This window comes from Nannobrachium achirus (assembly GCF_963921795.1).
Source record: "Nannobrachium achirus genome assembly, chromosome: 8".
Classification (NCBI taxonomy): domain Eukaryota; kingdom Metazoa; phylum Chordata; class Actinopteri; order Myctophiformes; family Myctophidae; genus Nannobrachium; species Nannobrachium achirus.
In genome coordinates, this window is record NC_137817.1 from 58,300,054 (window position 1) to 58,312,553 (window position 12,500).

General features: G+C 42.3%; 1 protein-coding gene across 1 annotated transcript in view; it reads left to right on the forward strand.

Moving 5' to 3' along the window:
* rap1gap2a (RAP1 GTPase activating protein 2a) overlaps window positions 1–12,500 on the forward strand; it is a gene marked incomplete at both ends in the record, with an annotated part of 111,795 nt that overhangs the window by 66,695 nt on the left and 32,600 nt on the right. The window contains 2 exon segments of the mRNA XM_080732045.1: window positions 951–986; window positions 11,197–11,229. Coding sequence (XP_080588171.1) covers window positions 951–986; window positions 11,197–11,229 — 69 coding nt within the window.

The window sequence follows — 12,500 nt, forward strand, 5'->3', positions numbered from 1 at the left end:
CTTTCCATTTCACTTAAAGAGATGGTGCCATAGTTTTGTACTTTTTCTGTTTTGTATGTGTCTATGGAGTTAACATTACTCAAGTCTAATAGGTGTGGTTATAATATGCAAATATGTCTTCCATGTGTATTTCTGGTTACTTCCTGAAAGCTGAGAGCTGAGTGAAAAGGCCCGATTTAAATACAACGCTTTAATGACATCATAAAACCAGTAAGACTCCCTAATCGGGAGATAAGCGTGCATACACAAACTATAGAAGGCAATCATAGGCAATCAGGAGGGAATATGGGAAATGGGACAGATCCATGTTGATGATTTAAAGATACTGTGTACTGCTTTGCGTGATTTTTAGGCCAAAATGGGTTTTCAAAAATCGGCCTCATGGTGGCACGAGAAGAGGGCCATGTGAGAAATCAGTTTGTGTGCAAAGTTTGGCATCGAATCATAATTCCTGATGATCGTGTTTTATGAGGGGCATAAAATCATGGCACCTTGTCTTTACCGTCTACTCCACTTGTAAGATACATTGTGAGCCTGAAAATCTGCAATTTGTGGTGAAGAGAGCTGAAAAAGAATCATCATACCCGGAAGTTATGCGGAAACGCCTACTGAGTGGCAAAAAACTACTTTCTGGCCTTGGCAGCCCATACATCCAAACCGAAAATCTGATTCAATTAAACAATTTAAACAATGTTAAACTCACTTTGCCACTTGATTTTCCACTCGATTTGCCATTCACTTTATGCGCATGAGAGGGTCTAATTGGGTAAACTGAAGTGATCTTGATGAATTTCAAATATTATCAAAGTATTCCAAGGCACCCCTGGACTGGCAACACAGCACCCACTTTGAGAGAACCCTGATATAGAACCAATACTGATGTGATTCACCGTTTAATCCTGCCTCCGTATACTAACATAAAGTGTGTTGTGTTTCTCTGTGTGTTTCAGTCTGCAGAGTTCTTTGACATGCTGGAGAAGATGCCGGTAAGACACACACGCATGCATGCACACACACACGCACTCACCAACCCCATCGCCAGAGGAAACGTTGTCACTGCACGTTTCTCCAGAAACGTTCACAGACAACCTTTCTGTTTTTGGGTACAGTACGTTACATTAGAACATTTACATGTATGGTTTAAGGGTAAAGATTAGGGTTTAAGGTATACGTTTTGATTTTGTGTGTGGTTAAGGATAGGGTTAGCCATACAGGAGATTGCAGAGATATGATGTAATGTGATGATGGATGGACGGACAGATGGACAGGCAGACAGACAGACAGACTTCTTTTTTTACTCCACTACAATAATTTAAAAAAAAAAAAGAAAAAAAAACTTTAGTTACTTTGTAGAATTTACAATTTCAATTCAAATGAGCTTTATTGGCATGATATGTTTACTTTGCCAAAGAAAGTGTCGTATTAGACATTACAAAACATGCACTGAAGGAAGCATGAGCTCAGTTCGGGGCCCTCCCCAGGTTGGCAGAGGGAGAGCTGCGGCCAGGATTACAGCTTAGGCAATTGGCACTGGGAGGAAAAAATGGGTTACAAAAATTGTGGTAAAAAAATAAAAAATAAATCCAAAGCACTTTACATAGATTGATTGATTGAATTCAAGGGGAGCCCGGGATCGAACTGGGAACCTTCCGGTTGCCAAACGGCCTCTCTACCCCTGAGCCAGGGGGGCTTTTGTATATTTTCTTTTTTCTCAAATACACATTTTGAATTCCAGACTTTCTCTTATTTTCTACATTGCAGTATTGATATAAGTACACAGTGTGACAGTGTGATGCATGCTGAGGGAGTCTTTGATCATTGAGCAGTTCATCAGTGACTCCCGCTGACCACTGAGTGCCCATCCTGTCCAGACACCTGTGGCTCCAGGCTTTCAGCTGTGGCTGCTGCTGGGGACACTTTCAGGGGTCATCAATATGTCTGTACACAGACAAAATGTGTCCGTGGCAAAGACTTGGGGCTCTATTATGATCCAGGTCTTATGCCTTATGCCTTAACTTCTTTGCCTTTTTTTTACTATTTTGAAAAACATTTTTAAATACTTCAAATGCTGATCTAGATCTGCACGTTGTGAGCTTGCAGATCAGCTATTTGAAATAAAAGAAATATGTCTATATAGCAAAAAAAAAAGGCAAAGAAGTTAAGGCATAAGGCATAAGACCTGGATCATAATAGAGCCCCTTGGTCTTGTTCATGGGAAACAGCGACATGCAGAGAATGTTAGAGAGGCAGGGGCTGAAATCTCTAAACGGAAATATCAAAAATAGCAGACCTCCAAGCTCACAGCGCGTCGCAGACTGGAGATGTGGCGTAACAGCAAGGGTTTCTACACAGAGAGGGCAATTCTTTGAGGCAGGGGCTGAAATCTCTAAACGGAAATATCGAAAATAGCCGACCTCCAAGCTCACAACGCGTCGCAGCGCGACGCGTTGTGAGCTTGGAGGTCGGCTATTTTCGGTGCTTGATACCACAATAAACTAAGCATAATCAAGTCAATACTGGAGATGTGGCGTAACGGCATGGATTTCTACACAGAGAGGGCAATTCTTTCAACACAAGATGCTGCATTCATGTTCAGGAGAGTTTGGACACGGCAATTCTCTTGAACGCTGCCTTCAGGTATATGGCATGGAAAGAGGGCATTTGCATTTCTTTCTCCAGACTAAAAACTGCATTCATGGTCTGGAGAGAGGGCACTTTTTACAGACGGATAAAAGGGCAGGGGCTCAAGCCCCCTTTGATGTCTATGTGTGCACGTGCCTGATGGCAAATGTTATGATTTTCTTTTATACACACCATTATAATGTTCTTATCATAATTATTACTGAATGTCAAGTCTCCAGGTTTTATTATGTGTATCAGACTGATTTACTACGACACTATGGCATATTATGAGTCCACTAGTTGTAGTAGTACTATGTGTTATTTGCAAGGACCTCCATAACTCTGAGAGAGTAAACATTTTTACACTCAGAGTTACAATACAGACCTGTTAAAGGGGTACTGTCACCTAAAGGGGTTGAGGGGCAGATTACACTGTGACATGAGCGTCTCTGAAAACGGTCTGAAACAGTCTGAAGCAGGCAGTGTTGGGTAACACGCGTTAGTAATATAACGCATATTACTAATATATTACCGAAATGCGGTAATGACTAATATAACGCCCTACTAAAAAAACATTGGTAATATAATGCAGTAATGATAACTTATTTACAGCATTACTTTCCGCGTTACCAACCAGGGTTCCGTTGTCCCGTTTTAAGCCAATATGGTACAGATTTTTGTCGTGGGACCCAGGTTTACCTCCTGTGTCTTCAGCCTTCCTCTCAAGTTCTGTGGCTGCGCGCTGCTGCTGCCCCGCACAGAACGGCACATATAAGCAGGGACGTGCAGAGAATGTTAGAGAGGCAGGGGGCTGACATGTTAGAGAGGCAGGGGCTGAGGCAGGGCTCAAGCCCCCTTTGATGTCTATGTGTGTACATGCCTGTCGGGTGGATTGGAGTGCCTGGAAACCATTGCGCACAGCGAGTCAGCGCACCCAGATGTTTAGAATGATTATTAGCCTAGTAAGCTAAAGCTACTAAATTCCACAACATTTCAACAACTGAAGGGAAAATGCTAAAATGTATGCATTACTGAGAACTATCAAATGCCTGGTTTATATCTCCCACCCATGAACTGTAGCGCTGTGTTGGTGGATGTTTTCTCCGACGCACGGGCTGTCAGATAAAACATGCCCAAAACAAGAGCTATCACTCCCACAAAGTAACGTCAGAAACACAGGACACCCCAGCAGCACGCAGCAGTGTCACACAACGCATCTCCTCTGATAAATCCGATCATTTTCGTTGTGTATATATAGCAACTGGGTGTCAATGTATAGGGATACTGGACATCTGGGCAGCTTGATGTAAAATGTGCTCTTTTGTCCAAAATATTAAGAATTAGTACATTTTCTATAAGATGGAATTTGTTTAATCTTTTAAGTCAGATAAATAAACACACTACATTTAATAACTGAAACAATTGGCCTTTATAGTAAGTATTACTGTACACTACAGTAGGCCTATTAGGCTGCAATATAATGACATAATTTATTGATAGGCCAATTTGTAAAAAAAAAAAAAAAAATATATATATATATAATATTATATATATATATATATATATATATATATATATATATATAATATAATATATATATATATGTAATTGTTCAATTTAAACATTTTGGTAAAAGTAACGTTAAAGTAATAAGTAATATATTACATATTACTCGAGTGCAGACAGTAATATGTAACGAAAAATATTACTTTAAAATGAAGGTAATAAGTAATCAGTATATATTACCAAAAAAAGTAACGCTACCCAACACTGGAAGCAGGTGACATTGGAGCCGATACTGTAGGTGCTGGGGCCAAACCCGTGGTTTAAAGCAGTGGTTCTCAACCTGTGGGTTCTGAATTTGGGGGGTCCCCAGATGAGATGACAGTGAAGTGACAGCTTAAGGTAAATTTTAAGACCCTTTTTAATACCTCTAAATTTTAGAGGTATTAAAAATAGTCTAAAAGAAAGGAAAGAATGAAACCATTACTAACCATTACATTACACCAGGGCAGTCATTTCAGGGAGGCCACGAAGGCCATGGCCGTCGTTACCCCTCAGTTTGGCCTTGTGCACCTCAAGAAACTGTCATGACCTGAGGCCACAGTGGCCTTAATGCCCCAGCTGACTGTACTACTTTCTCCTCTGTCTCTTTCTTGTCAATGTGTAGACATCATGCAGTGTCTCTTTCTTTTCAGTGTCTTTTGTCGAGATTCTGAATTCTTAATTCCCCATCTTTAAACCAATCCAGTAACTTTGACTGGTGCAAGGCTGTTTCATTTCATTTTATGGACTCCCTGCCCTGGCAATTGGCCTTTGTGACCACAAAAAACACCAAAGGCCAAGTGGCCTTGCCCCTAAAATGACGAAATTTCAGGCCTGCATTACACATTTATGTGTGTAATGGATGAAATCACCCTAATGTACCATGGAGGTTTAGAGCCTGTGACAGATGGGAAGGGAGAGGTGTGGACATGTGGGGAGAGCTGGGGAGGTGTCAGGGCCCAGGGGCGTCAATTGGGTATGGCAGGGGTATGCAGCTGCCATACCCTGGCTCCAGGGGGGGAAATTAAAGTTACTTTTACTGTTAATACATTATTGTTAATTGTGGCACGTTTACTAACATGCCAAGTTTAGCTGCATTTGAACAACCGTTCCAGGCTGCCATATCCAGCCCCAGAAACGTAGAAACGGGGGAAAAATAGAATGTACTTCTCAAAATAAATGTATCATGCCTGTTGCTAAGGTATGGCAACATGACTGGTGTCTTGCACGCACGCGAAAAACTGACGCTACTGGGAGGTGTGGAGGTGAGGAGTGGAGTGGTTCGATGGCCCCAGGCTGATTGGGTCCAGTCCATCACGGTGGTACTTTTAGGAATGATTGGTGCAGAAGAGCCAATCGATACAGGCTGTTGACAAAAAGACACACGCACACACTCTGACCCTGCCATGCCCCGCAGTGTATCTGTCACTGGTGTAAAGTAACTAAGTAGATTTACTTAAGTACAAAGTACTTTTTTCCACCACTGATATCAGTTAATCTTTACATTGATCCAGTGCAGTGAGACCCAGCCAGCTACAAGTTCACAGCCTGAACTCTGTTCCAGAAACAAGTCCCAGTGCTGCCCTCTAATAGAGACACTGATCTTACTCTACATCAGGGTTCCCCAATTAGTTTTCCCCAAGGGCCGAATTATGTCTAGGGTACCAAGCCGAGGGCCACAACATTGCAGGGGGGCGACGCGACGGCGGCGTTCCTGCTACGCGACAGTTCAGATATCGTCGTTGTCGGGTGAAAATCTTGTATGTCCAAAACCGTTCGTTTTGAATTTATAATTTTTAAAATTATTTAAACTACCGGTAGTGAAAACAGCCGATCTACAAGCACACAACAATCTGCTGTTTTCACTACTTTTGTGCGACAGCCTTGTATGATTTGCGAAAGAACTTACAAATTTGGAGATACAAGATCTCCAGCCGACAACGACGATATACTAGTGTTGTTGCTGCTCTTATACGACCATTATTACTGGGGTTGGTGGGGGCCAGACAGTAGCCCCCCACGGGCCACAAATGGCCCGCGGGCCGCCTATTGGGGAACCCTGCTCTACATGTTTGATTGATTGATTGATTGATTAGTTGATTAGTTGATTGATTGATTGATTGATTGATTGATTGATTGATTGATTGATTGCAGTTCGTACAGACAGAGGTTATATTATTCTAAAAGGGATAGCACAAAAAAAAAGCCCCAGTGTCTTGTTTCCATTGTGGTCCATTTTACTCAATTCATCAGTGATGCAACAACACACAGTGCATTACAAACTCAATAACAAAACATATTGGTCAGGTAGGTTATCATGGGTCAGCAATGTTTGGAATCCGCCAATCAGGATGGAATATAACACGGATCCGTCTCGATCACTTGACTAATAGAGATAATGTGTACCGATTTGGACGGACAAAATTTGTACGAGTGATGTTTTGCAAAAATCTAGCTGCCTCCTGTTGAGGTGGCGCTATAATAGGGCAACGTTAAAACAGTGGCATGTGTTCCTTAACACACGGGAAGCCAAGGTTTCTAACATTTCTAGCTGTTGCTGCTGCTGCCGTCGTTCACTTACGCTTTCATTTTGAAGAGCCTCGGAAGCTTCGTGCGTGTGCACGTGAGTGTCCACTGACGATTGAGGAGGATATTCCATTTGTTTACAAACGCTCGCGAAACTAAAATCCAAACCGGGGCCGACCATCGCGGTAAAGTGTCGCCGTGAAAACAGGCAGATCTCTGCTTCCCTGGTGTTCTTTGTACCTTATTCATAGATAAAGCCATTTTTATGTTTCAGCATAGAATAGAAATCAATGCAGCCTAGACGCGTCATTTTGTCTCTCTGCGAGCCACGTTATGACGTATGGACCAGGGTCTTTCACAGACAACTCAGGATGCATGCAGCTGCATGTAACCAAGTTAACCCTTTGTCAACTTCGTTGACAAAAGGGGCTTCAAACGGGGCTTCGTTGAGGCCTCCGATTATTTAATTCATTTTATCAAAGAAACCAAAACATTTTGGTTTTTGTAAACCTTAATACGTCTTGCAAAAATAGAGTTTTTTTGGGGGGGCTCTAAACTTTATTCTAAAACATTTTCAATGGAATAAATCGTCGCAACATGTAGCATGGCTCGTTGGAAAGCGATGGACGAGCCAGGACCACCCACGTCGCTACTAGCAGCTCAGGATAAGTAAAATCGCAAAAAAATATTGTATTGGATTGAAAAAAAGAACCGAAATTGTTCGGTTTTAGCATTAAAAAGAGTTAATGTGTGCGTGCGTGCGTGTGCGTGCGTGTAATAATTGGTCCATTCTCTGTCTGTCTGCATGTCTTCCAGACTAGCCTTTATCACTGTGTGTATCCTTACTGTCTGGCACTGCAGAGGTCATCTCCATGCTGGCTTGTGGACATTTTTGTCAACAAATCAATACTGTGGGCGGGTCTGTCAGCGCGGCAATCCCATAGACTGTAAAAAAAGCTTACACGGACATGATGTGCCTTCGGTCGCAATTATTAAAAATGTTTTCAGGTGTGCTTAAGAGTTGAATAATTGATAGTGAAAGTGGCATTGAAAGTGGGATTTAGCATTGAATTTTAAAAAAGGAGAAAAAAAAACTACAAATATTACTTTTGTTGAGCTATACATTGTTCTTGTATGATTTATTTATTTCATTCAGTTGACAGCTTGTCAATTTAGCCAATAAACCAGATTTGCAAGGGGGGGGGGGGGGGGTACAACATTTATGTAACATTTTCAATACTTTCAAGTCTACTGCACCAAGCAAATGTTGTACTTATACTCCACTGCAATTACTTGACAGCTTTAGTATCATAGCAGATTAGAGTATTATTACAAAACATACATTAACCAACTACTATTTCTTACTTATAGCTAGCTAGCAAATAGGACACGTTTTTTATTTGCGTATAGATGAATCCACAGAGCGCTGCCGTCTAGTTGCTTGTAGATCTGCTATTTTTTTAAAGTCATGAAAATGTGTGCACATTTTTAAATACGGTATATGTATTTTTAAAGCAAACATTTGTAACTCAAATTTTGCTTCTAAATATTTTGAGATGGGGGTCCATGGCCAAATACATATCATTTTGGGGGTCCTTGACATGACAAAGTTTGAGCATCACTGACATAGAAACATAGGCTATTCAAAGACGTGAAGAAATGTTCATGATTTTTCAAAAATAGCAGATCTTTTTAGAAACCTATAGGAGACATTTCTAGAATTGGGTCAATACATTCAAAGACTTGCTCAAATTGTCATGATTTTTCAAAAATATTAAACTTTTTTAACTATTCCATTTTTTGTAATAGTTAAAGCATAAAATAATGGTTAATGTGGTTAAATCTAGAGTTACACAATTGCGTCTTAAAGGGTTAACATAGGGTTAAGACCTTTTGTTGTTGTTGTAATTACTACTTTCATTTTGGCAGCATAAGTACATGTTGATGCCAGTAAAGTGTCAAACACAGGCCTTTAACTTGTAACAGAATAGTTCTACATGGTGGTATTGGCTACAGTACTTGTACTTAGGTTAAAAAATGAGTACTCGTTCCACCACAGACGTCTGTACGTGCACATAAAAGCAGTCTGTCAGAACTCAACGCAGACAGCCAGACAATGGACCAGAGCAGACAATAGCATAGTCGTAACAAGGACACTTACGGTGTCATCTGTGTCTGAGCCATCCATCTATCTGGGGACAAACTGCTGGTCTGAGTGGCTCCATCACCGATTCCACATAATCATCCTAAAGTGGACCAGAAAGTGGGATGACACGAATGGGGACTGGGTTCCAGCCAGGCACACATAGACATCAAAGGGGGCTTGAGCCCCTGTCCTTTTATCGCTCTGTAAAAAGTGCCCTCTCTCCAGACCATGAATGCAGTTTTTACTATGGTGAAAGAATTGCAAATAATACCCTCTTTCCATGTCATAACTGAAGGCAGCGTTCAAGAGAATTGCCTTGTTCAAACTCTCCTGAACTTGAATGCAGCATCTTATGTTGAAAGAATTGCCCTCTCTGTGTAGAAATCAAGCATCGGAAATAGCCAACCTCCAAGCTCACAACGCGTCGCGGCGCATTGTGAGCTTGGAGGTCTGCTATTTTCGATATTTTCACCAAAAATCCCTTTTAGAAATGTCAGCCCCTGCCTCTCTAACATTCTCTGCACGTTCTTTTTGTTGCATTTCGTTAGACTGATAGCATAATTGCCATAAAGTCATTTTTTGGGCCTTATTGCCCATGTCCTCCTTAGCCTATCGGAACGCTCGTTACATTCCAAAATTACTTGGGCAAAAAGTGATTTTAACTCATATAGTGCCAATCCCGAGAAGACTCGTGAAAAATACTCGAGTATCACATGGTGCCAATCCCGAGTATTCTCGTGAAAAGTAATATATTACTGTAACGGCGGATACATTACCGAGAACAATGGCCGGAGGTCCGGAGACGAAATCCGTCGCTGATTTCGCATCATCACGGCTCCACAAGCACAAAATAGTCCCATCCATAACATTGAGGTGGACGGGGGATCTCATCTTTAATGTCCATTATCTCAAAACTACACTTTAGAAGCTAGGATGGAGGCAGATGCTCGCTTATGTTACACATGTATAAAAGCTCCCGGTCCGCCATTACACAACTCCACACTAAATGAGTTAAGATAACTTTTCTTTCTTTTTTGAATGTACTGTAACAAGCATTCTGGCTGAGGACGATCTACAAGCTCACAACGTGTCCCATCGCAATGTGATTTGAGCTTGCAGATCTGTTACTTTTTTATTTTTTTGCTACACTGTGCTGTACTGAAATACCAGTAAGACGCCCTAAGGGCGTGAAGCGACCTTTCCCTTTAGGGCGAGGTGCCGCGCACATGGGTGCCTGCACATGGGCTTGTGCACATGGGTGCTTTGGCATGTATACCCTTCTGCTGAGCTGGTCGAGTCATCACTGTGATGTCAGAACAGGTCAGCTATATCCATTTATGGAGTCCGTATAAGGTCGTATGTAGAGGTGTCGACTAGCTCCATATATGGAGATCTAGGTGATGATCCAGCTAGTCGTCTCCGTGTATGGATATCCAGGGTTTGATGAGGTCAGTGTCGTGATCTTCATATGGAGATCCAGGTGATGATAGTCAACAGTGTTGATTGGCAAATTAATTCTGTCTTGGCCATATATGAGCATTGCCAAATATGGGCTTAATATTGATGACAATGGGCATCTCCATATATGATTGCCAGAACAGGCTGCCTTGGTCATATAAAGCGTGACAGTCAACAATGTGATGTCACAACAGGTCAGCAATAGACATTGAGGCGTTACTGACTCACATGACGGACAGGATCTGCCAGGTTTCATTGTAAACTGCGACCTACGGTCGCAATAAGTGTACACACGCACACGCACACACTACAAATCATGCACTGACCTCTCCAGTGGGCATGCAGGTGATTGTATTATTCGAATGGTTCCTATTATGCAAATAAACACACAAGGCTGTTGTTACCGGGCAAATCACTTCCTCTTTGTCCTCCTTTCGGAGCATCTGATTGGTCAGCGCCTTGCACCCAGGGTGTTGTGTCATAGCAGCTGGATAATTGGAGCCATTGTGTTTTGACAAGTGGCAGATATTTAATAATAATAATGTCTATTCAGTATAGCAGTTATATTCATAATACAGATATACAGGATCATCTGAAAAGTAGAATATCGTGGTAACCCCCCCCCCCCCCCCCCCCCTGCCCCGTAATGTTATTATTTTAAGTTTGTTTCTTATTTCATCAAATCTTATGACAATTACAGACATTTTCCACAATATTGAATTTATCTTTCTGTCTGACTGTCTGTCTGTTATCTATACCAGAGAGAGAGAGAGAGAGAGAGAGATTGTGGTGGCAACATTTCATGAGAGCCAACAACATACAGTACCTAACATGCTTTTTGACCCTCGTGCCTCTCCGTCCACATGCTGCGTACGGACCCTCTAACCCCTCCCCCCCAGGTCCCCAAAGCCGAGGACACCCGGCGATGCAAGGTGGGGCCGCAAGGACGCGTGTGCACGGGCAGGCCTGTGTGCACGCGCAGTACACGTTGGCTCCAGCAGTGATGGTCATTGTTGTGTGTGTGTGCTTGAGTGCGTGCGTGCCTGTGTTAGTGTGTTTGTGTGTGTGTTTGTGTGTGTGTGTGTGTGTGGTCATCATCTTAAAGTGTGTGCTCAGTGTAAGGTGATCCAGAACCCGATCCGTATCGGCAGGGGCGTCACAATGGGGGGGAAAGTGGGACTGAGTTGAGGTGGAGTGGCCTTAATTATTTTATACTTTAGCTATTGAAAAATAGCAGATATATAAGCAGATATACAAGCTTGTAGATCTGCTATTTTTGAAAAGTCGTTAAAATGTGTGCAAATCTTTGAATATATGTATCTTTTAAGCGAACATTTGCAACTCAAATGTTGCTTCTGGGGGGTCCCTAGAACTAAATATTTTGATATGGGGGTCCGTGGCCAAATTCAGATCATTTTGGGGGTCCTTCACATGAAAAAGTTTGAGCAACACTGATATAGAAACATGGGCTATTCAAAGACGTGAAGAAATGTTCATGATTTTTCAAAAATAGCAGATCTACATGCTCGCAGCGCGGCACTCGGTGCCGCGCTGTAGTTAAAGCACAAAAAAATGCGTTCCCAGCCTAAATGGGTTAAACCCCCTCCCCCTATGAAGAACATTCATGGGGGGCCCGCAGTGAATCCTTGTACCCAGGGCCCAGAATTTGTTGCGACACCCCTGCGTATCGGTTATATATTTGCAATTGGCTTCAAAATGTTGCACTTTTTGTCCTATTTCAATAGAATAAGCCTATTTGTGTCATTGGACCCAGAACTGTGACATGGGTCGGGCTCTGTGCATGTCCAGTCATCATGGTCCTAGTGCTGTCAGCCTCTTTCATCCTTTAAGGCCTGTCCATACTGTCTCCGACCACCAGAACTTTTCATCGCAAAGGTCAGACTTTCCGACGTGCAGCTCTCTGAACTCTAATTCGGGGTAAAGCTTTTCAGAAGTTGCGAGCGACGCCATTTTGTAGTGGAACCGGTGGTCGGAGACAGTATGGACAGCCCTTTAATGAGCAACCTGCAAAGGTTCTGAAAGCTAATTAAATCACTTGGGAACCAAACCACGACCAAACTGACCTTGAGGGGGTTCCAGGGGGTCCCCAGCAACGCACGCACACATGCACGCACTTACACACGCACACAGTGTTGTAAAGTAACTAAGTAGATTTACTTAAGTACTGTACTTAAGTACAGTT